Source organism: Rattus norvegicus, chromosome 1 (genome assembly GCF_036323735.1).
Source record: "Rattus norvegicus strain BN/NHsdMcwi chromosome 1, GRCr8, whole genome shotgun sequence".
Classification (NCBI taxonomy): Eukaryota; Metazoa; Chordata; class Mammalia; order Rodentia; family Muridae; genus Rattus; species Rattus norvegicus.
In genome coordinates, this window is record NC_086019.1 from 249,127,040 (window position 1) to 249,154,880 (window position 27,841).

The 27,841-nt window shown below is 47.8% G+C and overlaps 1 protein-coding gene and 1 long non-coding RNA gene across 55 annotated transcripts in view; one reads left to right on the top strand and one right to left on the bottom strand.

Moving 5' to 3' along the window:
• Sorbs1 (sorbin and SH3 domain containing 1) overlaps positions 1–27,841 on the bottom strand; it is a 222,380-nt gene that overhangs the window by 69,716 nt on the left and 124,823 nt on the right. For 20 of the 51 annotated variants that reach the window (XM_063273987.1, XM_063273958.1, XM_063273968.1 and 17 more), the window contains 10 exons: positions 25,739–25,765; positions 25,503–25,615; positions 20,246–20,971; positions 19,235–19,606; positions 15,766–15,907; positions 12,105–12,134; positions 7,040–7,212; positions 4,816–4,879; positions 3,107–3,181; positions 2,722–2,784 (listed from right to left, as the gene is read on the bottom strand). In XM_063273987.1, the coding sequence (XP_063130057.1) occupies positions 2,722–2,784; positions 3,107–3,181; positions 4,816–4,879; positions 7,040–7,212; positions 12,105–12,134; positions 15,766–15,907; positions 19,235–19,606; positions 20,246–20,971; positions 25,503–25,615; positions 25,739–25,765 (1,785 nt within the window). The remainder of the gene's footprint in view (positions 1–2,721; positions 2,785–3,106; positions 3,182–4,815; positions 4,880–7,039; positions 7,213–12,104; positions 12,135–15,765; positions 15,908–19,234; positions 19,607–20,245; positions 20,972–25,502; positions 25,616–25,738; positions 25,766–27,841) is intronic. The other 31 variants (XM_063273996.1, XM_063273992.1, XM_039095212.2 and 28 more) reach the window with 18 other exon arrangements.
• LOC120097534 (uncharacterized) lies at positions 19,674–27,164 on the top strand. Of its 4 annotated transcripts, none has more exons than XR_005495043.2 (3): positions 19,674–20,272; positions 22,576–22,678; positions 23,373–27,164. It is a non-coding gene; the product is annotated as an uncharacterized LOC120097534 (long non-coding RNA). The 4 variants fall into 4 exon arrangements; XR_010061339.1 differs by lacking the exon at positions 22,576–22,678 and having other exon boundaries at positions 19,679–20,272; positions 23,373–23,526; positions 25,242–27,164; XR_005495044.2 differs by lacking the exon at positions 22,576–22,678 and having other exon boundaries at positions 23,361–27,164.

The following is a 27,841-nucleotide window of genomic DNA, read 5'->3' on the forward strand; positions in this document are numbered from 1 at the left end:
AATATTGAGTTAGAATTGAGCTGTCTTGAATTTCATTTAAAAAAAAATGTTAAATGTTCACGACAGAGTTTCCTCCAATTTCTGAAATGGTTCCGGACATACTTCTTCTGTTTTGGACTACTTTGTGTTTATGTGTTTTGTCTCTGCATTGGTTACTATAAAATCAAAATACTGATCAACTCTGAGAAACACCAAAGACAGCTTATGTTCTTTGATACCAAATATTCAGCTAAGATTGAACTCAGTGACAAACTAGTTCTGGGCATGGCGGTACACACTCCTTTAATCCCAGCACTCGAGAGCTAGGCACAGGCAAATCTTTGTGAGTCTGGAGCCCAACCTGATCTACATAATGAGTTTTAGACCAGCCAGGGCCACATAGTGAGACTCTGCCAATTAATTAATTAATTAATTAATTAATGCACCTTTCTCATTAGTATAAAAATGTTTTAATCTTTGATAAATGGTAAAAGTACATGCGTGCTGAAGGACTATTTTAGAACGAATGTCTTTGTGATTTATCATCAGTGAATGTTTGCTATGTATGTACCAGGGGTAGCTTATAAATATCCCGGGTGAAGAGGGAGTTAAGCAGCTCTGGTATCGGGCGGAAGCTCGGTGAGTGGCAGTCACCCCTCTGCTGTCTCTTAAAGCTGAACTTGAGGTTGCAGAAAGGCTGCCTTTCAGAGGGGAGTAGATGGAGGTGAGGGGCGTTGCCAAGCTCGCTTAAGGATTATGAGTTGCACAGATTGCTCCTTGGTATAACGCACGGGGCTTCCCCCCCACCCTTTAAAGTACATGTAAGCCCCATTAAGACGTGGTCATCCTGTTTATCTTCCAGACTCTGGCCAGAAGCTTACGTGTTCACTCAGGAAAGTGGAAGCTTTCTAAGCCAGTATAAACATATGCTCACAGGACCCCTGCTGACCAGGACATTCAGCTTTGAGCCACTTGTAAGTGTCATTAAAAAAAAAAGTACTGTGTTTACAGCTATAATTCAGACAAATGTTCTAGCCCTCACACAGGCATTAATAGGCTTCTTACCAACAATCCTACTTCCAAATCCTAAACTACAATCAGCAGCAGCAGCAGCAAGAGCCCCCCACCCCCTGCCCCCAACCCCAGGCCTGTGAGACCCAAGGCTCCAATTTTTAGGTTCTCTCTCTGGTCAACTCTCCCTCCTTTCCTCCCTACCTCCCTGTTGAAGGGTCTCACTATGTGGCCCCGGCTAATCTAAAAACTTACTATGTAGCCCGATTTGGTATTTAATTCACAGTAATCCCCCTGCCTCAGCCTCCTGAGCACGGGGATGACAGGCATGTACCTCTACCATCTCTATTTCTCTGTGCATGTGAGTCCCGGAGCTACCTGTGAGGAATGGCACCATGAACAGAGCAAAGGATGGCTGTCTCTGCTCACAGACATGGCTGCTGGCCCCGCCAAAACCACGGGTTCCGAAAGCCAGAACACCTCTTGAACGGCTTAAAAAAAAAAAAAGTAATTCAAGGCCAGCAATTTTTAAAGATGCTCCCACGTGTTTTTCACATTTGTAAAAAGACTTTATCTAATTAAATACATCAGCAATCTGCTAGACATGTCATCTAGGCAGGACGGGGGCGTGAGACAGAATCTACCCTATTTTTAAAAGATCTCTAGGGAAGACAACTTCTTTGACACTTGTGTTGAATTCTAATTACCTTCATTATTGTGAATTTTTTTTTTTTTAGTTTTTATTCTTTAAGGACATATATTCTGGTTTTGGTCTCTGTAAAAAATCTGTGCATACACAGACATACATATCCACTTCTAAATGTGCGACAGGCTGTCCAGTCATCTCTTATTGCTTACGTCTCTAAGCACAGCGGCCCTACCTCCTCTTGTGCCAGACTTCACGCTTAACGGAAAGCAGGCACTGCTGTCACCAGAGTTGTACCTTGTAGTAACCAATGATGTAAAAGCTTGATATCCAGTCTCGAAACCCTGCCGTGCCATCACAGCCAAGCATATGAAGGAAGCCAAGGGCCCGCCTAGGACAGACGTCAGGCCATCCCATGGGAGAGGCAGGATCTCTCCCAAGTGGCTTTTCTTACTCACTATTTACAACCTTCTTTGACACCTGTACCCCACCCAACTCCCACCCCACCAACCCCCCAAAAGAGAATATCTCTAGGTATAGCTGTTCTCCATATCAGATCAAATTCCCAGTCAGCTCTTCTATGAAATGTTCCTAGCTTGGTCCAGATCTTCTTTTCAAGACATCTTACTAAGACTGATGCTTAAACATATGCACAAATCCCCCTTTAGGCATTCCCAATTAAAAAGAGACACCCTGAGGACACATGCCATGAGGGACCCGTGACTATCAGGTGCAGTGTGGGAAACTGCAGGAGCTGGCAAGTCTCTCTCCTCAGCTTCATGAAGTCACTGCCTAGCCACCGGTACACTGGGTGACATTCTAGGTACAAGCAGCTTTTCCCAGAACCGCATATCCAGAGCATACGCTGTGAAGGCTACCCCTTAAGCCACTTAAACCCTACAGGGGCAGGGAGTAAAATGCCATGTGGAGAGGCAGCCAGCAAGGACTGAAATGACGTCACAAAACAAAAAGTTAAAGGGAGGCAAATGAAGAGGGAGCTTTCCTTAGCTGCTAGCAAAACCCCCGAGGTGAGAGAGAAGTAAGCCCCGGTTCAGAAGGAGGCACAGCCATTTCCCTGTAATTACCTTCTGACTTAGGACTAGGAGTGGAAGCAGGAAACTGGTAGGTAGGAGTGTAAGGGTTGTCCTCTGCAGCGGAGAAAAGCAGTGGGTTTGAAGCTATCCACCACCAAGAGGAGGAAACACTTAACCCCCGGCTGACACCTTTCCGATGATTATTTTAGTGTTGTTATTATTAAAGCACATGGGCATCACACTCAGATTAATGAATTAGAAAGAACTTAGCTATTTTAACACAGCACTCCATGCAAATGAGTAAAATAAAAGGCTCGCTGGCTGAGATGACCATTGAAAACAAAATCTAAAAGCCATACCGTAGTACGCCTACAATGGAACGCTAAGAACTAATTTAATGCTATGACAACAGATGCGCTGTCTAAACTTATGGTACCTTCAGAGTTCTGCTGGATTTCAGGAAGCTCGGGGAATTTGTACGTAGGGAAATAAGGGTTTTCCTCAGGAGTGTCTAGGCAGAGGAGCAGGTGCGAGAGAGAGAGGAGAGAAAGGAGAGGAAGATACAAATGGGGAGAATGAACAAGTAGGAATCCACAAACTTAAACTCCTTGAATTCCGGGATGTAATAAGCGCCACTAATGATGAGAGAAATTAAAAATCCAGTCTGTTTGCCTGAATTAAGACACACGAAAAAGAACTATATAGACACTGGCTCCAACAGACAGAAGCACTTGACACAAAGTTTCAAATTTCACAAATTTTAGGTCAGAGATATGAAACATGATAAGCAAAAATACTATCCTCAAGTGTTTTTTTTTTTTAATCGAAGGCTGTTTTGTGCATATTAGAATCAAAGCAAACAATCCACGGGCAGTTCTGTTTAGAATCCGTGATTTAGCTGTGCTAACAAGCAGAGCACACGAAGATTACAGGATTCCTTGGAGCATTCACCCTGCACATGTATGCATTCACCCCTGCATTTAGCCTTCTAGAGGCAGGTCTGGAGGCAGGGGAGTCACAGGGAGCTGGAAGACATGAGGGGAATTTTACTATGGAGAACCAGTCTTTAGCACCACCATCATGGCGGATGGAACTTATCCCCCGGACCTTAGCAAATCTCCTGACTCAGAGACGCTAAGTACAGCGTTTAGGAATAGCGTGGGTCATTCTGAACCCAGCAGAAGTTAATTAACAGTGACGCTGGATATTTACAACTCAGGTGGGAACACTAACCAGGATGCCACTTCTCCATGGCAGGCAGCCAGACTGGATTTGGGCACAAAGAAAGACAGGATCTCTGCTCTCAGGAAGAGTGCCACCCTTCCTGCAGTGCAGGGACTTGCCTGCCTGTCCGGTGACTGGCAGCACAGGCAGCAATGGGAGCTGAGCTGGCAGGGCTGTGGCCTGTCAGGGCACTAGCCGGGGGTTCTGTCATCATGCTGGCTCCCTCGTTGAAAGCTGGGGGTGGGGGTAGAGGGGGAACGAGTCTTGATCTGTAAGCACCTCTTTCAACCTGAGCAACCCTGGTTTGTCAGCTCGTGACTGATTCTCTACCTGCCAAGCTCTGATTCCTAACTGGGGAAGCTTACTTTGCACACCAGTATGGCCTCAGAGATACACAATGCATTGAGTTTCACAAGGTGTTCCCACTTGGGCGCCCGCAATACCCTCCAGAGGCCTGGAAGCAGGACCAACACAGAAAGATACAAGATCCACCTAAGTGCCTGGAGGCTGGCTCCAGGGGAGAATGGTTTTCTTAACTCCCAGCTCAGGACTCTGCTGAACTTGATCATCTCAGAGGCAGTCATGGGCTGACACCAGGTACACCTAAAGCGGTAAGCAGGTGGGAGATGGAGCTGTCTGTCCCCCAGGCAGATAGGTGAGGGAGGGAGCAGGGATGAGTGGAAGGCTCAGCCTCTGGCACTGCACAGTAGCTGGGACGGAGGATTTGCAAGCTGACCTCAAGTTCCAAAGCTGAGGAAAGCTGAGGCAGGCAGAGCTGAAGGAGGACCAGGCAGGTCAGTACCTAATGTAATCCAACTGCAGGAGCCCAGCTCCTCCAGTACAAGTGAACCGAGCACAGGCCCGCAACCAACAGTCAATAAATTCCCACATCACACTCCTTCTACAAACGAAAACTAGTACCTCTGTTCAGCTTGTGGATCTGTTTAAACATAGTTTTGTACCAGTCTTTCGATCTCTCGGTATTCTAGAGAAAAAACACAAACAAGGGGTGACAACAATGAAAACTTGAGCACGTTTCAGAAGGTCTGTGATCCCAAAAATCAAACAGTGATGTACTAAAATAGATCCCAGGGCCTTGCGCCTGATCGGCTCATGTGCTCTACCACATACAACCCTGGTTACAGTAATAATAACTTTTTTAAAGGCAAAGCTTTTGAGAAAGCAGAGAAATGAGAGACTCAGATATAATCTTAATAAATTAGATTTGGCCTAAGGATGTAACAGCCAGAGGCAGATTTGAAATATGTCCATGGTTTCCTTCTTTTAAAAAGATATGCTTATTTTTAATTTATGTATGTGAATGCTTTGTCTGAATTTATTTTATGTGCGTCATGTGCATGCAGTGTCAGTGGAGGCCAGCAGGGGACATCAGAACCAGCTACGTAGGTACTGAGTCCTTTGCAAGAACAGAAAGTACTCTTAACCACTGAGCCATCATCTCTCTAGCCCTGCGTCCCTTCTTCCTTAAAATTCCGTTTTTAGAGACAGTCTTTCTCCACACATAGACTTTAGGAAACAGAAGTTAAGGCCTCCCAGAATCGTGAGGCAATAAATCCTTGCTTACCACAATCTATCCCCACCCCTTCTGGATTATTCTGTACAGTTGTACATAAGTCACCTTGCACAAAGCCAAGGTCAAAAGTACATGCTTTTAAATGGAACCCAAATGGCATCCAATTCCGGAGTTCATGCTTGCCTTGAGCTAGGCCTTTTTTCAAGGATGAAAATAATTAAGGTCGTTAGATAGGACAGTATCGCTCCCATTTTATAGATGAGGAAATTAAGTAGAAAAGGTCAAAGTGCACTGTCTGAGGTAGAGAAGGCGTCAAAAAGTAGAAGACCCAACTAACACAATAGCTGGAGACACTTTGCCCCACACACACTGTGAAAACCTGGGAAGTGATGTGATCCCTCACAGTCAATGCCTTTCTGACACTGTGCTTGGACACCTGTTCTCTGTCCTTGATAGTTTGTCTCCCAGGGTGGCATTGCGGGGAGGTGCTGTGGACCTCTAGGAGGTGGGACCTAGGAGGGTGGGGTGTCCTTTGGGAACCGAGGATGGCTTCTCCACAGGGATCTGAGATGCCATCCAGGTATTCATGCTGTGTGAGCGCTCACTTTGACATATGCTCTTGCTACAATGTGCTGCCCTTGCCGGACGGCCCTGCAGAGCAGGTGACTCCATTTAGGACACAAACCTCCACAACCATGAGCCCAAATAAGTCTCTCCTTACTTCCTAAGCAGTGCTGAGCGTTCCTAACAGTGCGGCTAAGCTAACCCCCTCAGCAACCTATGAGGACACGAAGACTGCTGCCACCACTCGAGTGGCAGTGGAAGAGAATGCCCAGCAGAGGTAGCAGCAGTCACTTTGAGTAAAGGTTCTCTGTCTCTGTTATTACAGAGGCCCAAAGCAGAGTTCTTCAGAGGCTTACTGGGGTTTCTATCTGCCCTCTAAAAGAACAGAAGAACAGCTTTCCAAATGGAAACGAAAGGCACCCCTGCAGACAGTGGCCTGGTGGACACACAGACAGGAGAAGACAGCTACAAAGGGCAGGCTTCCCTGAGCTCCTCAGGCCCTCAGGAGCATTGGCACACCTGGCCTCAGAGAGGGGCCTGCTGGTCCTGAAGGCACTGGAGGGCCTCCTTTGCCTGGTTTCCTTCCTTGTCCTGTTTACCTCGGATGATGGGATAACTCACACACCTTCTTCCTGAACCCAGATACAGCCTCACTTTCCTAGGTACGCCCCTAAATCTGCAGCAAGAATTTCTGAGCTGGCTCCACAGCACAGGGACAGCCTTGCCCGTGGGGCATGGACAGAGCCCCAGAGCACAGGGACAGACTTGCCCGTGGGGCACATACAGTCCAAGCCCATCAACTGTTTTGCTGCAGAAAAGTCGCTCCACCCTGCTCCACCCAAACACCCCTTTTCTCTTGAGACGAATATCCTACACCTCCTTTGGAAAAGTCTGGATACCCTCATCGGGGTGTGGTTTATGCTGCTGTCAGAGAGAAAACCATCCCCTCTGAGCCACTGTAACCCTCCCCTGACTCCAACCCCAAGGGGTTCACACACATAGTGAAGGCCACACTCTTGCTGAGGACTCAATGGCCCACATCCGTACCCGGAGTGGGATGCCCACTTCATCCATAGACACACTGCTTAGGTCCTGTGCACTCCTCACCACCCGTCTGCTGTCATCCTTGGCTCTCCTTTCCGCAGCCCTGATGGGCGAGGTGAGTTCTGCCGGGGTTGGCACTGGGTCCTGCTCACCCACTCTTCTCTCTGAGGCGGGATCTGGAAACGACAAGCAACCACAAGCTGAAACTCCAAAACAAAAATCCTCTCCAGCAATCCAGCTAGGGGAAAGGGGTATTTGCTAAGTGCCTATTGGAACTGACCCCACATAGGGCGAGGGTCAGCCAAGTCCAGCCCACTGCTGGCCACCTGCTTTTATAAGTAAAACTTTACTGGAACACAGCCACGGCGGTTTGTCCTTACACTCTTTATGGATGTTTTCGTATTACCATGGCTGACTGGGTAAGCTTTGACCATTTGGCCTGCAAAGCATCAGATATTAATCTCCTGGCTCTTTGAAAGAAGTCTGCAGAGGTATGAAACTCATGATAAAGCATTACTGCAAAGTTCCTTTTTCTGTTCCGGACGCACTTAACCCTCCTCATTTACCTTTCCCAGGCCTTGGTTCTCCCACTCAAAACTACGGGAATGACATTTCCACTGGCAAGCTCACGGAGGCGCTGTACGCCAAAGTGCTCTGAAAGCTTGCTGTGTGCTCACTGTAGTTTATTTAACCTGGTTTAGATCGGAACTTACGGAGAGCCAACAAATGTTATCAGGCATGGTCTACGGTTCACAAACATATCATCGTTAATGTCTGTTTTCCAAGCCATGCAGTTACTACAGGGACCTTGCCCAAGCACCTGCTAGGTGTTCCGCCTAGCGTCCTGCATGGGGAGATGCAGATGGACCTCTCAGTCAGATACTCAGGCTTCCGGGGGCTTATACTCTCCTGGGCCAGCAAGGAGAATGCACAGCAGCAGCGAGGGCCAACAGAGGAGTCAGCACCCAGCTGAGCTGCAGAATTTAGGTTCAGAGCCAACTTGTCTAAGAGAAGCCAACCAGATGAAAAGAAAGCGGAGGACACTCCTGGCATAAGGAACAGCATCACTATGTGCCACCTTGAACTGCTCTGACTTAATCATGTGCCTGACATTCCATTAACACTTCGGTAAGACAAGAAGACTCTATAGTTTAAAAGAAAAAAAAAGCCTTAGAGACATCCAGGAGGTGCTGCGGGAACCAGCTGAGACGCCTTGGCAGAACACAGTCTTGCAGCCACCAGCACGAGAGTGACGGCAGATCTCTGTGGTAGAAGGAAGTGAGAGCAGAGCCAAGGGCTGAAGTCACACACTGAAGGAAGCCAAAGGAAACGGGCAGAGAAGCAGCGACTCCCCAGCCTCTGTGGAAGTCACCTGAGCAACAGGAAAGAGACACACTGCTCTGAGGGAGCAGTTCCAGGAGGGCGACAGGGGCAGGTACCAGACTGCAGAGAAAAGGAAATGTGTATGAAAAAGAAGCAGAGGTGAACTCCACACAGAGGAAGGAGTGTCAGATGGGGAAGATGGAGGGGAAAGAGCTTAAGCCAAGGCAGCCTGAGCGAAGAATGAAGTGTGCCTCTCCTCCAACCCTCCAGCAATTAGTAATTGCTCCCCGGCTGAGGAGAAGGGGAAAGAGCTGGACAGGGAGCAGGCTCTGGCAGGAAGGCAGGATTTGAGGTTCCATGCAAAGCTGTGATGAAGTCAGAGATGTCCGTGTGTGAGGGAGTGGCTGAGGGGCTGAGGAACAGCGAAGACCGCAAGCTCAGGTTTTCGAACACTCATTCCGTCTACTCAACAGAGTCACTCTGCCCTGACTCCAGGCAAGCTTTATTCAAGAGGGCAGAATGGTTTCTAAACATCCTGGTAGAGCTAACTCACTCTGAACACCACCTTGTCTGGAATGTAGAGACTATGAGGACCACGGGCATGTTCAATGTTCCTGGGACAAATAATTCTTTTAAAAAGTGATTAAGGCAAGTGGTTCTAACAGTTGTTAACACTCAGCCCTGGGTTTTTCTAGTTACTTTAAACTATAAAAACCAGCCCCACCCACCCCTCCTTTAAACTTTAGAAGCTTAAGGTCACAGGATTCTGGTACCTGGAGGATTCAGACCCCAAAGGAAAAAAATGTTATTTGATATGGTAAAGACCTAAAGGGGTTCGCAACTGTTCCAGATAAGTCACATAACACTGCATTCACACTACAGCTTTATATCATATTCTGGTGTGTCATATATCTATGTCATATCTGTATCATCATGTTTCTAGTTTTATAGTGTGCTTCTTAAATTGGGGGACAGAGAGATGGCTCAGTGATTAAGAGTACTTTCTGCTCTTAAAAAAGACACAGCCTCCATGTGGTAGCTCATATCCACCTTTAACTCCAGATCCAGGAGATTCACTGCTGTCTTTTAGCCTCCACAGGCACCAAGCACACACAGTACTCATACAGCCACGCATGCAAATGCTCATACAGGTAAAGTAAAAATAAATAAATTTAAAAGAAGTCAATCACTAATCAAATGATAATGAAAACCTCGAATGGGGCTCTCTCAAGAGGAGGTGGAGCAGATTTCTTGTGTATCCAAACCTTTGTAACGGTCTAAAGCAATGCTTATATTTCCCTGGCGTTGGGACAGTAACCTCCCTACACCCTGTGCAGTCCCTGTCCTCTCTTACCAAGGGGACCGCAAACCACACAAAGCCAAAAGACACATGGGCTTCATCTCCGGGATGGATCATCTTCACTGCCTACCTGCCAATTAAGAAACACCTAGGATGTTAGTGAAGCACAGCTCCGGATATGCCCAGGAGGGTATTTTCACAGATGATTAAACTGTGGGGACTCTGCCCTATTAATGGCTAAATCCATCCATAAACTCAAGGTCTACCACTGGGAGGTTGTGGAAGCTGCAGTCTGCTTGAAGAAGCATATCCCTGGGGCACCATCATATACCAGCCCCTTCCTGTTGCTGTTCTCACTGCCTCTGTTTTTCCGGGTGTGAACACCTCCACCAGACCCTCCGTGACAAGCTGAACCCCCTAGAACCACGAGCAACCAACTTTCTAATGGAAGACTGAATACCCTTACTGAGTGCTGAACCCCACAGAAGTTTGCTACAATTGTGCTGATGTTGGCAATCCTTGGGTGTCTAACCTACAGGCGAGGGGGAGATGGTCACTTGCTGTAAAACAGAGCCACTAGAGAATGCCATTCAAGGAAGTTTCTGGACACTAGTGATCTGTCCTCAAACTCTAAGAGAACAAGGGGTATGATGTGAAAAGCCTGCCCGCACAGTGGAGAAGTCTGCCCCGTACAATCATGGTCCTTTCCAGTGAGGATAGCATTCTTCTTATTCAGCCATACAGAATAGCACCTGGGGACAGGACTAAGAATTAGCACTCCAGGGCTGGAGAGATGGCTCAGTGGTTAAGAGCACTGACTGCTCTTCCAGAGGTTCTGAGTTCAAGTCCCAGCAACCACATGGTGGCTCACAGCCATCTGTAATGAGATCTGATGCCCTTTTCTGGTGTGTAGATAGCTACAGTGCACTCATATATAATAAATAAATAAATAAATGAATCTTTAAAAGAATTAGCGCCCCACAGGTAAGAGAAAAACGAACATTTTTATGAGGGGAGAAAAAAAACAAAAAACAAAAAACTCTGGGTTTCCTAACATAAATGTCTCCTCCTCTCATCGTGTGTGTGTGTGTGTGTGTGTGTGTGTGTGTGTGTGTGTGTGTGTGTGTGTGTCTATGTGTTACTACAGGCACCTGGGCTAGCCAGTAGAAAGTGGGCTGGAATCTAATGATTGAAGGAAGGGCTGTGAAGGGCACCTTGAGCTTAAACCACAGCCAGTTCTGGTCCTGTAGCCAAGTCCTGATAAAGTTGAGAGGGTGTGAGAACCCCATGTCCTCCAGGCTCAGGCTCTGCCCAAATCACAAGGGCGGCGGTATGCTAAAGTCATGCAGAAACCATGTAGCAGCTGCTTAAAAACTGGTGGCTTCAGTTACTCACTGGATCAGGAGTTCTTAATGCTAGAGCTCACGAGCCTTTGTTCCGTGTGCCCTGTGTACACGCTGGCTTCATCAGGAGAGTGAACCAACTGCCTTCATTAGATCCTCCCAAGGTGCCCACGACCAAAGAATGTAGCAAGCCATCATGCCACACCATCCATTACTGATGGGCAGCACAGCTCCCTTCTGCAGCCCCAGAGTCTGACTCTGCACCAGGCACAAGAGCAGAACTCAGTAACAGACCAGACTCAATGCAGGCGCTGGAGACAATGGTACCTCATGTCTACTAAGCACTTCACACAAAGCTCAGGGCACAGCCACTCATGACATTCACAACAATTTGGGAGGCATGACCTCTTTCTTCCTTCGCAGAAAAGAACTGGAGTTGAAACCAGGGTTGGAAGCTCCCCAGGCCACCCCATCCCAGCACTGTCTCATCCTGCATACCCTCTTGGGAGTGAGTCCTGACAACTGACCATATCTGTGGTCCCTCCACAATTGGAACTTGGTAGTTACTCTCTACCTAAAGGTGTGGTCGGTAAGGAAGGACGCATCGGCTTCTTGGAATCCAAAACTGTCATCCTTGTCCATTAAGCCTGACCCTCTTGAAGTGAGTCTCAACAAGCTTTCCAGGAGGTAGTGATGTCAGCTCAAGTTCGACTGGCGACTTCAAGCACTATGTGGGGCTGGGAGCTCTTGCTTAGACCCAGAGTCACCTGTCTACTGGCAGTCACCCAAAGGGAAGAATGTCCCACATTTCCCAGCACCTGACAGAGCAACCAGGTGCTCTTCAGAGGCCTTCCATAAGTCTGCCTCAGCAAAGCCCCTCTGGTCAGTGTGCAGGCAGTCTGGGCTGACCACCTTGGCACATGCCACAGCTCCACAAGGCACGTTTACTATGGTGGTTCATGGATATGTCTGCTCCAGGGTTAGAGACTATCCCTGTGGTCTGTCAATCAACAACACAGGGAAATTCAGAAGACAGTGTTGATTGGACAGTGCTTGAACAAGATCAGAAGTTATCGGGTAAATAAATAGATTGCTCACCTACCTGAAAGACTACTGAGTCGTTTTTGCTGTTCTGTGACGAAAAAAAAGAATACAAATGTAAGTAGCATTTATACAGCACCTAGTAAGACTGAGAAACCCCAGAATAATTAATTAGGACCGTATACCCTGGTCCCTGCTGTCCGCACTGGGATGTTAAAATACAAGCCCCAGCTGAGGCAGTAGTCACAATGTAGCTTGAATGATCCACGCAAGAGGTCCCCCAGCTCCCCAAACTACAGATCTGCACTAGGACTTGGGCCCACCCAAGTGATCTAGGAGTTTCCATCTCATCTCAAGGTGATCTCTTCACTCTTGACCCTTTCGACCTCATATGACCCTCTCCACATACCAGACTCGGTACCTTCTAGTAGAGCTATGAGAAGAATTGGGAGACATAGCAACTGCCATCACCTGATCTTGCCAAATGCCAGCCCTGTTGTAAGAGCCTTTTCATCTAGCCCTTGAAATCTTAGCAGCAGCCTCGGCTGTTAGGCACAGCCATTTTCCTCAATGAACAGCCTCCGCACTTAGTCACCAAACATCTGCCTGTTCCAGGGTAATAGAGAAATTCTAAAAATAATCGGCATTAGCGAAGTGACCTCACTCAGATAAGGGGTTTAGATTACTCAAGGTAACGCTGAAAACCATCTGGTTCTAGGACCAAACTCTCCAGCTCAGCCGACAGTTCTCTCCAACCCTCATGACCCAGTTGCTCCTGTACTGAATGCAGTTGCTCACTCTCCTAGGTCATCCTGTGGAGGGGAGGCCAAGGTCTTGTTGGCAGCAATCTGTGTCCACTATGTGATAAGCACAAAAGTAACCTTTACCTTCTACAGTTGCTAAACAGCAAGCAACCAGAGAGATAAAAATAGACCATGCCGGCCCATGTACCCGGTCACTGTCCCCAGGGGCCACATTCCTATCCTGCTGCTAGAATCAATATGGAGCAGAAGTAAACAGCACAGCGTGGGAGCCCAAGGCCAGTGAACACAGCAGCTGTCCACCTCAGCTTCATGCACGGGACCCACACCAGCTACGCTAGAGGCCCAGCGGACTTCAAGGCTTGGCAACTCGCCAGATGACAAGGACCAATAGAGTAACCTCTTGGCCTTGGTTTCTTCATCTGTGGTGTCTAAATGGGTTTAGGGGATGCTGTGCTCTGTTTTGTAAGGTGCCAGGCAGGACCCTCCATTACCAGTAGAAGCAAACATAAGCAACTGAGAAAGTCCTGTTGCTTCTGCTTCAAAGGCAAAAATGGCTGTTCTCACAGAATGCCATACAGACAGCAGTAGCTACTTTTCAGTCATCAGTGCTGGGATGACACTCTGACCATTCCTGTCCAGACACGTCTGGGAACCGTGGAGGTCTGGCTGTCCAAGGCGGTCCACAGCCAACCACAATGGCAACCTTCCTGACACTCTGGAACCTTGTTCTCGACCCCATCCCCAGAGCTTCTGGATCTGACCTGTAAGCTAAGCTGACTCTCACGATCCAACACACAGTAGAGGCTCAAAGGCCCTGAGCAGGGGGCCAAGGGCGTCTTTCAGCCCTGCGGTTTTCCTGAGTCGAACCCGTTTCGCTGGCTGAGGGTAAGCAGTGCCCGGAACCCACTGGCATGAAGGCTGGAGAAAGAGCGGAAAGGGGACAGTACTGTTCGCAACCACCAGCACCAGGCCAGAGGCTCAGAGCCTGTTGTCCCCTAGTGTCCGGAGGCTGGCTAGGGGAGACAGAATCATTGCCAAACTGGGCCCTGTGACAGTCTAGACAGAAAAAAAGAAACTTTTTTTTAAGGATGACTAAACCAGAATTTCAGATTAGAGTAAAGTTATCACTGCTTAGGAAACGTTGCCAAAATTAAGAAACTGTTCTTCTTCGAGATGACAGGCTGGGTACATTCCAAAGCAGGGCCAGGGACACCTGACACAAACCCTACTGATGGGCACACACTCTCACTCTCCCCTTCCTATCCTGCCCTACCTGGGATGAACCCATGGTTCTTCTCTGTATGGGAAACCACTAGTTAATCACAAAACAAAACAGAACAAACCCCGGAGCATCTTTAATCACATAGTTCCCTGAAGGATGGGCTTCTCTGGACACTCCTAATTTTAAACCAAAGGCAGAACTTGGTCAAGAGAAAAGCAGGAACCAAAAGTCCTCTCTGATGAATAAGAGAATTTCACTCATTCAAGGAAGAAACAAAGAGAGACCTCAGGCATTTTGGTGCCTGAAAACATCCCTGTAGGTGTTGTCAGAGGGACTTGGCAGAAGCGGCTGACATTACACTTGCCATTTCCCAAAAACCAAGCTGCCGTGGGAATAAATCCCGTTTTTTAAGAAACTGCCTTTCTTTCTGGGAACTAGCTTGCCTTTTAGAATGAGTCATGAAGAAGTTCACAGAGAAGCTATGTCTTTTTTCTGCATTTTTCTTTGTTCTGCATGACAGGCCCTGGCAGAGAGAGCTGCTGCCAGGGAGGGTGTCAGGGCAGAAGGAGAATGGGCACTTGGATGGAAGGCCCTTCTCTCCTGTGGAAGAGCACCAGGGCCACACAGTGCAAAAACAACAATGACAAAAACAGCCTAAAACCGCTGAAGTCACCATTTAAGATTTGAGTGAACATATTTAAAGTGAGAGAAAATGTCTTCATGCATCTACGTTTCCAGCTGGAAGCAGAAAAGAGAAACCTCTCTTCAGTATGGAAAGCAATGGAAATTAGATTGGAACCCCATCTCCTCCAAGGGAAGGGCAGGGAAGTGGGTAAGGAGGGTGTCAAGAAGAGAGGGTTTGGAAGCAAGCTTTGAGCTACAGACAGTGCACAGCCCTGCAGTGTTCCTTCCGTTCAGTGTAAAAGAACCCCTTCCTGGGAGATGGCCTGAAAACGCCCCGTCTCGTGCCGCAAAAAGACTTTTATAAATGCAGAGTTCCAAAATGGAAAAGCTGGGATTCAAAACCACAGCCTGACTTTTAAAGCAGAAAGGTAAAGCTATACAATGACTACTTCAAAGCACTTGGGTTTCACCGATCCCCAAGGCTCTTTCAGAGACACAGCAGGACCAACCAGAATAGCCAGAGAAACTGTAGGAACCAAGCAGAACCCCTAAGTAGCATAGCTGCCTGGACCATGTGGAATTGGTGCAAACAGACATACAAATCTAAGTCACAGAGGATGCCACCATGAGATGAGGGGTAGCCGATAACCAGGAGAAAGTCTAGCAGCTCCTGTTACAGAGGCACAAAAACAGGCTTTACATTGTAGACAGTGGTCTAGCCAGTGTTTCCTCTTTTGAAAGTTAGTATTCAAAATGGCACTTTCTAGAAACTTGTTACTACTCTGAACAAGTTAGTCATTTGTGACAGCACTTAAGAGACATACTATAGCCATATGCTTGAGGCAAAAGCTTCATTACATATCACAAGACAAAGAACCAAGAGATACAAACTTCCACTTGTGTATTCTATTTGCAGACAACCACAAAAAACCAAGGTATAGCACATAGCCATGAACTGGCCCTGCTAGGGATGACCTTTGGGTCCTCTAAGGAAGCTGGGCAGGTAGCCTAGGGCAAGGTTGGGAAAACCTCTTTTCAAAGGATGGATTTCTTGCCCGAGACATCATGAATTGGAGCTGTTGACTCCATCGCCCTGCAGGAGGCCGCCTTACCTCGGTTGTGCTGCAAGAGCACAATGGTAGGGTTGACAATTGTGGTGGAAGGGTAGGCAGACGAAGGTTTGCTTGTTGGAGGGAAGACTTGGGAATCAGTGTCAATGTGGGAAGAAGAAACTTCATTTAGTAAAGGACTGCCCTGAAAAACAAAACATTAAAAAGAAGTATAAATACAAGGCCATCCAGAGTTAAGACTTAGTAAGAGGAGGAAACGAACATCTCTACAAAGACCTTAATTATAAAAGAAAACGTAACCAATGAGTCAATTCCAGTTAGAAGTTGAATCTAGAAATTTGTTCTCCTTGTTGGTATTAGTAAGGGGGAGGAGAAGGCAGGTCAGTAAATGTTGCTGGAAGTCTCAGTGTAGTCCATTATTTTCACCTAGTAATAGTTGTGTATCAATCTGGTTACTGCAAAAGCAAACTCAAACCAAAATAGAATAACATGCAAAACTCATGCAATTCCAAGTGTGATCTAAGAATGAGAGCTGGTTAAGTGGGAAGAGTCAGGCACCCTCTAGAGAGATGTCAGACAAGGCGCGGGCGTAAGAAGGAGGAGGAACCCGGAGGAACCCCTTTGTCATGGACAGTTACTCTGAACATCACTGAGCAGAGAAGCACCAAGCAATCTCAGCAGCCGAGCAGGATCCTACCCTGCTGGGACATCTCTTCTTTGCTCCAGTGTCAGACCAACAAAAATCCTTGAACTGAGCCATGAGAGAATCTTGACTTAAAAACCTGAGACTCCCACCAGAAACATCAACAAACTCCTCATACCTTAATAAACTGATTAGCCTTGTGAATCTAATCTTTTGAAACAAATGAAAAACAGGACCCAAAATAGGGCATGGACTGGCAAATGTAGTTCCTTCCACCATAGTTAGAGGTTCTGCAAAGTTTTTGTCTTACATCTTTCAACCCTTAAAGATGAGAATCCCCATGCGCTGGTCCTGGGGACTAAACTTAGGGCTGAGCCCCGGCTAGGCAAGCGCTCCATATCCCTGGCCCCAGGATAGCACATTCTTTTTCTTTTTGCAAAGACAGGGTCTCCCTATACAGCCCAGGCTAGCTTGAAATTCCCTATGTAGACCAGGCTAGCCTCAAACTCAGAGATCTACTTGCCTCTAGGCATGTGCCACAAAGCTTGGCAAGTTGGCATTCCTAAAGGGCTTTAAGAACAAGATTTTGATAGCTATTTTTGAAGCAACTATGCTCAGAGATCACCTACTGGGTGTACTGGCATACACCTGCAAGACAAGGAAAATGTATCTTTCTCTCCTGTCTCCACATAACACAATGCCCTGAAAATAGCAGGTGCTCAAAAACAAAACAAAACAAAAAAGCAACAATAACAGCAACAACAAAAACACTATCAAAGTGCCAGAAGCTAGCCACCAGCAAGAGTAGGTGGGGGCTAAGTTTTGTGGCAACAGAATGCACACTCATCAGGAGAGGTGTGGGTATCAGCACCCTGGACAGCTCTCAACACACAGTAGGGGCCTTTGTCACCAATACCTCAGTTGAACTCTCTTTTAGATGTTCCCTGGGTAGCCACTTCTATGAGCTCAATTTTGTGAGTAAGATCTTTTCCCAAGGCTTGAGGGATTTGAATCAACTTATGGCCTAGATGCCACCTACCGGGCACCTGGAGGGAAAACCACTCAATCTGCTTTCAATCTCTTACTCTAATACCTAAAGTGAAAAGTAACTAACGTTATTAAACCAACATCTGGAACGTTTACTCCAGAACAATTAGGCCAGTTTGATAAATTGCTGTCCTGGCACACAAAAGCCGAACTCCATATGCAAACGTAGAGCTACAAATGCTAACAACAGGTATGTACCAGAAGAGCTTACAGCGACCTGAGTGCACTCTGGCAAGATTCATTCTACACGATGCACAGAGAAATACACTGGCAAGATAGGTGTACATCCTAAACCAGAACGCCTTCTAATACAGCTAGAGGTTCCACTAGGAGGCACAGGGTGTGTGAGTCCGTAGCAAAGATGAGCTGTAAAACTCAAAGTAGGAGATCCAAACTCTGGTTACATCTGGTTTGATCCTGCTCTATAACCACACTGGGCTGCAACCAGAGGTTCGAGAAGAGGCCCAGCCCATGACGTAACAGTTCCCAGCTTTTGTGTGCTTGACACCTCATTACAATTTCCCCCACTATGTTTCCTTCCTGTTCTCAGCTTAACAAGCCATTTAAACACGCCTAGCAAACTTCTTCCAACAAAGGATGCTAGGAAATGTTCAGTTCCATCAGCAAAATACACGGCACTCAGCTCACTCTACATCGATAGTGGTGTTTATGGCTCCGACATCAAAACCCCTTTGATACCTGCCCCTTCCCAGACCCACTCAAGAAATCCATGGTATTTTAACTAGACGTCTCCAGCGCTCGGATGACCCCATGGGCACCAGTCTTGAGAATGGATGCGCTCTACCTAAGTCCTCCAGATCATCTGACTGCAGGAGCCCTGGCTTGTTGTAAGTGCACCTGTGAAACCTAGTTGCTTAGATCATGGCGAGAGGAAGCCGTCACTAACTAAGCAGTTACTTTAACTCCTTCATTCCCTTAACTAAGTCCTCAGCAACGCAGCTAACCAAACCAGGCACTTCCCCTGCACTAGGCTGAACCATGAGTCCCTATCACAGGAGCCTGTACGACACGACCCCAATGAACCCAGGGCGGGCAAGTGTCCTGACATTACAACTTATATCCACTCAGATTCTTTCGCTCTGGGCTCCTAGGAAAGGAGGAGACATACTGTGCTGAAAGCAGTTGGGCTGTCTGTAAAGAGATTCACACTGAACAGTGAGGACTTTTAATTTCCCACAGTTACTGTATATAAGTTTGCCACCAAAAACCACAGTGGCCTCCTCCTCGGGGTCCCTAGCAATTTGTCTTATGAGAAAGTCTTAACACACCGGTTTTCAGATCCATTTACTCAATTAAACCTCACTCTTTCTCGCCCTTCCTCCCTCCCTCCCTCCACTTCTTTCAAAAAGAGAGTTCGCTTCATGAAATCAGCCAAAGAATAAAAATTTTCCTCCTTGTAACCTCTCTTCTTCCTCGTTTCCTGTCACCACAGCTGCCTGTGGCTTTCCACAGCTTTCCTCAGCCTTCGACACTGTATGTGCCCTGACCCGCGAATATCAGGACCAGGTGAGGTGAAGGTCATAGATACTTCTCAGAGAGAAGACAAATTTCCATCAGGAAGACGTGCATTCCCAACAGAGCAGAGGAGAGAGGGTTCTTGAAAAGCAAGAGCAGCCATAGGTGGCCCGCAGGATGCACACGGGAGGCATGCTCTCGGGACAGCAAACACAGATCCAGCCATCAGACAAGCACAGTGGCCAAGGCCGCCTCAGAACTTAGTACTTCGTGAGAAAGGGAGGGTTTTACTGTCAGGAGCAGACATTCGGGGTAGCCGCGGGGAAGGGGGTCCAGCAAGCTTACGGTACTTGAGACAGCTCCCGGGAGGTCAGGCTCCAAGCCTCTGTGGAGGTCCTCCGGTATAGGAGGGACCAGCGGAGGCGGTGGTGAGGGTGGTGGCGTCTGGCTAGCAGGGGAGAGGGAGCCACAAGCACTGGCTGGCTGGCTGTGGTGGGGCCGCCTCTGCAGATGAGGGGGAATGAAATCATCTAGTGTCGGGAAGGTCAGAGGTGAGGCAGCAGGGGTGGTCGCCGGGACAGTGTGGATGCAGCCAAGTGGCCCCAGAGATGCTGGAGTTCTGGCAGTGCCTTCTTGCCCTTGCCCTCTGTCAGTGTTAACCAGGTAGAGAGGGACAACTATTACCTCAGACGGGGCTGGGCTGGAGGAGGTGGCATCCTGTGGGAAATAAGGGGTTGTTACACGTTACGCAGAGGGGACGGCAGAGAGACCGGAGTTCCACATTTGAACAGTTGCGCATGGACATGCAGTGAGGCACTTCAAGAAATATTTAATCAGTGCCCTTTCCTCAGAGTACATGAGACAGTCAGTGCTAGCCAGTGCTAGCCAGCTGGCCTCCTGATACTCTATGACACAGAGGGAGCCCCGTCCAAGTTCACTTTCCATCCATCTATTTTTGAATCCTTTTAACACTTTATGAGAGAGAAAGAGAACAAACAACAGAAGAGGCAGGAGGGCAAGCGGACAGCATTTAACCCCACAAAACTGCCACAGAGCCCGCAAGCCTGGAGCAAAATGCAGGCTCTTTAGCCCCTTGTTGTAAGACTTAGAAACACTCTTACCACGTTATTAGTCTACGAATTCCACCATCTGGCGTACTGAGACATTTACAGACAAGAGCCAGGGAGACAGAAGAAGCTGTGCTGAGAGGGTTAGACAGAAGAATTCAGGATTCAAGTGCTGTAGCACTACTGGTGAGGAGAGAGAGGGTAGGGAAGCCCAAAGAACAAGTGAGCCATTTAAACCGGTTCTGAAAGAGACAGTGTAGAAGACACACAAACATTCCTAGTTTCTTGCCTTGGCTGGATAACACGGCTGCAAAAGGTAAGTTTCTTTGTTCTTCTGGTTTTCGGAATCAGAGGTAACCTGGGGGCCTAGTCTGGGAGGCCTCACTGCATCTGGGAATGAGGCCCATGTCCCCAGTGTGGGATTCTCACCGCGGTTACCGGCATCTTTGTGGTTGTTAAAGGATAGCTTGGGAGGGTCAGGAGGAGGAGCAGGGGGTGGTTTTCCAGTGCTGGCTGTGACTGTGCCAGGGACATGGCTAGGAGCTGGTGCCTGGGTGCCTGCAGCCTCCGAGGGAGTGTCTTGGGCTGAGTCACGTGCAACAGGAGAGTAGTTTTCTGACGTTGCCCAGCAAATGTTATTGGATAAACACGGGACATATAAGCTGCTGACCTGTTTATTCCCTATGGCCTCATGACGTGGGTTAGAGCTCACATTCTTACTATACACTAATCTGGATCCCATATAATGTTGCTGGGGTTGGGAGGGCACATCAAGGCCCATGGACCCCAAAAGCAATGAACCAGAACATGATGCATTTGGGGGAGCCAACCTAGCTCCTGGAGGAACAGAGATGGGCGGAGGCAGTGAGGGGTTCTGTTGGCTGGGGGTGCTGGGTGGGATGTAGGGCTTCGGTGAGCTCATGTAAAGGGAATCCTTGTAGTTGCGGTGGATGGTGGGGGATTGCCATGCAAAGCCGTCCTCTTGAGGGAAAGGAAGGCGTGGGGGAGACAGAAACTTTAGTGGTGGATTCAAAATATGACATCAGAAGAGAGAGAAAGAAAGGGGGAGAGGGTGGAGAGAAGGGCCATTAGAAACAGCAGCACAGCATGATAAAAGACAAACAACTCTTGACAGAATAGTAAGCGAATCCTTCAGGGGTCCACAGCTGTTCTGGGCAGCCCTGAGGACTGACTCACTTACCTGCAGGGCTGGCCTGACTCACCAGCCAGGGAGGCAGAGTCAGCTCCATCCCCAGTGCTCATTGGCCTGCATCCCGACTGCAGGCCCATCTGCCAGTAGAGAAGGCCCTGGGCTGGGTCCTCTTTCCTTCCCAACCCCCCTTCCTCAGGACTCCTGTTGAAGCCTTCGCTTTAAAAGTTTAAGTCCACTAGACGTGTCTGCGTCACTAAAATTCTTTCCCCCTAGAAAAGGAGAAATGGAAGGCCCTTCTTCTACATGTGTGTTGGCAGGAGGCAGATGCCCTCCTTGAGCCCCTGATTCCGTTCTCGATTCCACGAGCATGTAGAGTTCATTTAGGGGAGGGCATTAAAAACTGAGTCCGCGTGTCCTCTTCTCCCAGAAGAAATAATAGAATGACAGAAATAATCACTAAGAACATAGTTGAAGGATATGGCTCCGTTTGCCTAGCATGTTTAAGACTCCAAGTTCAATCCCCAGAACAAATAAGAGGGCATGGGAAATCGTCATGAGATTAAAAACATGCAGTCTCCCACTTAGGAAGCACCTGGGCATGTAATTAGCCTATGGGGTTGGGGAGGGTCTGGTTTATTCAGCCAGTCTACCACCATGCACAGGCAATCGTTTTTATACTTGGGTGATCAACTTTAGCCACACCATTTCAGAGTTAGAGTTGAAACTCATCCTTCATCCCTTTCCATTCAACCTTTCTTCCATGGGTCTCAGTGGGGCAGAGGGGCAGGAGGCCAGCTGACTCCATAGCCTGATCCTCCTCAGCCAACCTGTGGCTCACCTGGGAACTAGACTCCCAGAGGAGCAGCACCAATGTTCCCAGACTTTGCTCACTGGCCCTGATCTCCAGATCTCAGTGTGAGAACAAAACCAGAACCCTCCTCTAATTGCTGTGAGAGTGACTAGAAGTTGGTGAACATATGGCAGGTGTGTTGCAAATGAAAACTAGGAAGAGACTAGGAAGATGGCTCCATGAGTAGGAGCGTCCAGTGTGAGGACCTGAGTTCAGATCCCAAGGACTCAAAGAAAATGCTTGGCGTGACTGTAAATGCCTGAACCCCTAACAATGTGGAGCACAGATGGGGGATCCCAGAGCTCACTGGCCAGCTGGCCTGGCTGAAACAGTGAGCTTGTTGCTCAGTGACAAACCCTGTCTCAAGGGTTTTGTCTGCCTGTAAGGCAACAGCTGAGGAAACCACCTCATAGCCTTCTTTTGTCTTTGCGTGGGCATGCACAGGTGAGCACACTGGAAACTCATATGCATGTAACTGCCCACATCGAGGCCGGCTTTCACTTTACTTTCATACTTTGTAGAAGATAAATGGGAACAGGAAGGGACATTAGAAAGGGGACTAGATAAGAAAAGTGGGAAAGGCCTTTTTTTTTTTTTTTTTTTTGGTCTGGTTTAGACTATCATCCAGAAACAGTCTACAGCCTACACTTCAAACACAAGTTTGACACGGCAGACAGTCTGGGTAAGAGGCAACCATCTGGTTATCTTCAGTTAACCAGGTATGTGTCTTATCCACTACATGCACCATAGTGCCGGTGAAGTGTGGCCATTTTTAGCAGCCCCAAACCTACCACAAAGAGCCCCTCTAGGATATGACAAGGGCAGGACCTGTCCCATTAGCTCTTCAATCTGATGAGGTTCGAGTGAGTGCTAGAACACTTCGTAGTCTAACTGACAATCCCCAGAAATGACAAGTGAACTAGCTCCCACCGTCAGGAGTGTCAAGAAAGCGCACAGGGCTAACGAGAAGAAGCAAGGAGAAAGTCATTTTGATATTGGCTCAGGTTCGCTTTGACTTTGCCCCAGAGTCTCTCGCATGTGACTTCTAGCCCAAAGATAGAAATCTGTTTCGATGGTTTTTAAACTCCATGCATGGAACCAGGACTGCGTGACATCAGGCACAAGTCCTGCTAGGGTTGTAACCTTACAGGGAGGACACTTCCCCAGAGTGTCCATAATGTACAGAGTCAAAGGACTTCCTGTCCTAGGCTTCTTTTAACTCTAAAGAAGGAGCTGGAGTTTGACTGAGCAGGAACACAAAGGAACAAGTAGTTTTTGGCTTAGTTTTACGTACTGTGGCCTACCCTGTCCACTGCCCACAAATGAAACTCAACTATCTTTTCAGTAAAGTGTGTCTATGGGAGAGGGACACTTCTCAGAAAACATGGTGTGTTCATATAGTTTATATTTCAGAAACTTCCAAGCCTCATCTCTACTGGGACTGACACGCCGATGATGACATCACGGAAAGGGACACTGTGGTTCCCTGGCCATGGGAACCCTGGAGGGTTGGGAGGAGTGAGCCCAGGTGGGCAGGACACAGGCCCGCCCATCCATCTTCTGGAAGGTAACTGAGCCCTTAAGGGAAGATGTTCTGCCAACAGATTCATAAACTCCACAGGGCTGGAACAAAGCCAAGAAGGTGCCTGGCCCGCCTTGCCTTTATGGAAGCCGGTGACTAATCATAGCAAGCCCTACACAGCTAAGATGGCATAACTTCCAGAAAATAAATCTGCAAAGTAATACAGGACACAGAGTTCCCAGCATTGGAGTGGGCGACTCTAACACTGAGCGTTGTAGAATGCATTTCCTATGTCAGCTATTCGTCTGACTCCCTGAAGACAGTGCAGGAAATGTAAAGTTGACCGACAGATCATGACATGTGCTGGTGGACATAGCACAGGATGCTCAACCTTACTATAAAGCTCCCCTTATAAACTCCCTGAGGGCGGTGTGCTGCACACTGGTCTACGTACAAGTGCACAATGAAGTTGTGCTAAACAGATTCTTCTTTACCTCCCCTGTGTTCTTTAGCCATGCAGTGCTGGGAAATAGATCCTGGGCCTTGGACATACCAGGCAAGTGTTTCCACCCCTGAAATACAACCCCGGCCCGGCCCTTGCTTTTTTTGTGTTCACAAAACCGAGAGGCACTGGAGGGTTAGCCTTTAGGCTAAGCCACTGATGGTGGAAGACAGTGTACTTAATGTTTCGACTGGATGCCGGCTGCGCTCCAGTGTGAGTATAGCAGCAGTATCCATACTTGAGATGGCTGCAAAGGAAGTGCTGATACCACAGACAGCGTATCATAAACTCAGAAAGCTCTCACATGGGAAAACTCTGACAAGCCATTAAACAGACAAACAACCTTCAGGAAGCCAGGCCTACCCACAGTGCCTGCCTCTAACCAGGGCCTGCGTGTACAGAGCTGAAAGTCAGGAGATAAGTCATGGCAGGAGGCAGAAAGGCTTAATGGTGCTGCTCAACAACAACAAGACAGATGAGCGGCAAGCTGCAGACCAGGGAGACAGGTCTACAGAGGGAAGATACTATCTCATTCCCTTGTGTGTTCTGGGCAACCTTCAGAAGGTCAGGGGCTTGAACCATCCAGTGGTCTTTTGAGCAATGGTACCTCCTACAGGAAGATGGCTCCATTCCGTGTAAGTGGCTCCTCCTTATAAAGCACCCTTCATACGCCACTGGAATGATAGGATCTATTCCTTTTATTAAAAATAGCAAAGTATAGTGAGGAGAATTTTTAAAAAGGTGGAAAACCACCTAGGAGCAACAACCAAAGCAAAATCAAGCCTACACTAAACTGAATAGTTGTAGAGGACTGTCTGCCATGAGATCACTATCAAGGCCTAATCCCTCTTCACTTCCAAGAGCAGATGAGAAGGTACCTATTCAGGGTGTGTGTGTGTGTGTGTGTGTGTGTGTGTGTGTGTGTGTGTGTGTGTGCATGTACGTGTGCATGTACGTGTGCATGTGTATGTGTGTTTGTGTGTGTGTGCATGTACGTGTGCATGTGTGTGTGTGTGTGTGTGTGTGTGTGTGTTTGTGTGCGTGTGTTGTGATTACTGTCCTCAGACCCTTGGGCTATGGATTTATGGTTTGGTCACAAATAGCTGATGTTAACCTGTCGCAGTACGGTCACTCGCTCGAACTCTGAAAGTCTCAGCTTTAGAAAGTTAGTGAGGTAAATACCAGAGACGCTCATGGGAATCTTACGCTCTCAACAGTTTCTGGAAAATAAGCCTAGACTTTCTCCTACCTGTTCCAGGCTAAGTGGATTCCTTCTTTTAGAACCTTTCCACGTGTATATCGAACCTAGAGCACAGCAGACCTGCTTCCAACACCCACAGAGACCAGCCTCATCCCATTCTCTTGTTCTCATTGAGCCCCGACTCTCCTACTAAGATTCTCCTCCTTAAAAAGCTATCCCAGAGAGGATCAGAGTCTGAATGCTACTCCCTAATCCAGCTGGAAGGCACAAGTTTGGGCTGCCAACGAGTCTCCACCCCATCTGCGTGCACACACCTACCTGGGGCTTGTCAGCCAAAAGGCTGGGATGCACACTTCTATAGCCCTTGGCAGCGAGTGGGGAGGGCTGGGCGTTGCCATTGGCATCGGCACTGGAAGAAAGTTTCCATTCATCTGAGGCAAGAAAAACACAAACAAACCCCATCACTCACAGGTAACACCCACCGGCTTCCCACTAGTTCAAGGGTCCCTGGTGCCCCCAAGGCCCAGAGGCTAAGAATGCAAGAAAAGCCATACCTGCTGAATGGTCCTCTGGCTCCAGGCCTGTGCAAGGAGCGAGAAAGATGAGAACAAAGAGGGAAGAACAGAACCGGTTATGTTTGCGGGAAGCAAGCATGAGACACACTGACTGATGAAAATCAGTGGCCCTCGTCTGACACAAAACTCCCTCAGTCAAGAAGGCCCGATTACCATAGGAACCCACTTGAGACCATGATGTGTTCACAGGCGCTGACCTTTGAGAACACAAGACCACATTCACAGGAATGAAGAAACAATTGTTCCTTGACATTCTTACTTTACAGACTGAAAGGCAACAGAGCTCTCCGCTGTCCAGCCCCCACCCCCAAGCCTGCTGTAGGCTCAGAACGGCCATAGAGGCTGACTGAAGGACGCCTCAGTGGCAGGTTTCTGTTTGGTGGGTTTTGCTTGTTTGTTCTTGGATCTGAGCGTCTCCATCACATGAAACAAAGTACAAAAACATTCACGACGCGGGCTGGACAGATAGCTCAGCAGTTAAGGTTTTGCTACACAATCACGGTGAGCGGAGTTCAGATCCCAGTACCCACATAACGAGTCAGGAATCCCACGAATGCCTATGACTCCAGCTCTAAGAGATCCGATGCCCTGCCCCCTTCTGGCCTCTGCCAAGGGGAGGCTGGGGGGGGGGGAATAAGCACACACAAATTTTAAATAAATCTAATAAAATCTAAACAAATCTAATAAAAATTTTTGATAAGAAAAACCCATACCCGACTTGATTTCGTATGACAGATCAGTCAAAGTGTGCTAAAAATACAATAGGCTCCATGTATGAAGTTATGTGAAACACAAATGAATCCCCTATTTAGGGTTGGGCTCCTTCCATAACATGCTCCACTATTTAGAATGCAAGCACTCCAAAATCTAAAAGAAACAGATCTGAAATACTTCTGGTCTTGAGTGCTTCAAATAAGACCCAGTGACTCTGTATGTGACCGTGCAGCACGGCAGGGAACAAGCACAGATAATCCAGAAAGGAAATGGGCTGTGCTTCCAAACACCCTTATTGATGGGCACTAAATTTTGACAGCTTTCATGTATCATGTAATATCATCTTTCTCTGCATTTTTCTAACAGTCATTTAAAACACGAAGGCCACTTAGGCAGCAGGCTAGATTTTGCTCACGGCCAGTTTGGCTACCCCTACTCTAACAGGCCGGAGCGAGGAGGAGGGAGGCAGCCAAGGGAACATGGTGGTGGACGTTAAGATTCCTCTCTGCACATTTACAGGTTGTTATAACTATTCTTAAGGGATGGATGTGTACAGGATTTTGTGTTGTCTAGATGGGCAAATTATATCTTATCTAGGTGGGCAGTTTATATCCTTATCAATTGGTTGTGAGTTTATTTATTGTGTGGATACACTGAGAATTTAACATGTAAATCTGATTGTTGGGTTACAGTTTATTGAGTCATGATTTTATTGGGTGGCTGGGACCAGAGAGTTCCCGGCTGGTCAGGGCTGACCAGGGCGACCAGTGATGGGGGTGGAGACACTGCTAGGGTTAGAAGATGCCTAGGCTAATGTAGCATGGCGCCACACTGGAACCAGCTGCTAGCTCCAATGGCCCACTGATGAGGGAACTCGAGACCACCATGATGTGTGGGAACCAGTTCTGCCACTTTTTTTATTTTTACCGAAACAAAGATCAGCAAACATTTACTAAGGACCTTTCAGGTGCCAGACAGTTACATTTTATACCTATTCAGTGTCTAAGCAAATGCTCCCCGTACTTCATGAGGGCCCAAGAGTTTGCATTTCTAACAGTGATGCTGAGTGGCAGTCTGCACACCCTACACTCTAACCACTGACAGAAGGCACAGTAAAAAACAGCCTTAGACACCCCAAGGTTCAGGGACCATCTCAGAAGAGGAAGCATAAAGAGCCAGAGGTGTGGATGACTACAAAGAAACAGTTTTCCTGACTAACTGGATAACTGCACATCAGGAACTTGTGGCAATTCGAGAACCATTCACAAGACCCCCAAGGAAGCTAAAGCCAGGAAAAAAAAATCTAAGTTCAGAGAGTGGGAGGTGTAATGAAGTTGGGTTACTCAGCTCTCTTTAGGGTGTGACCTC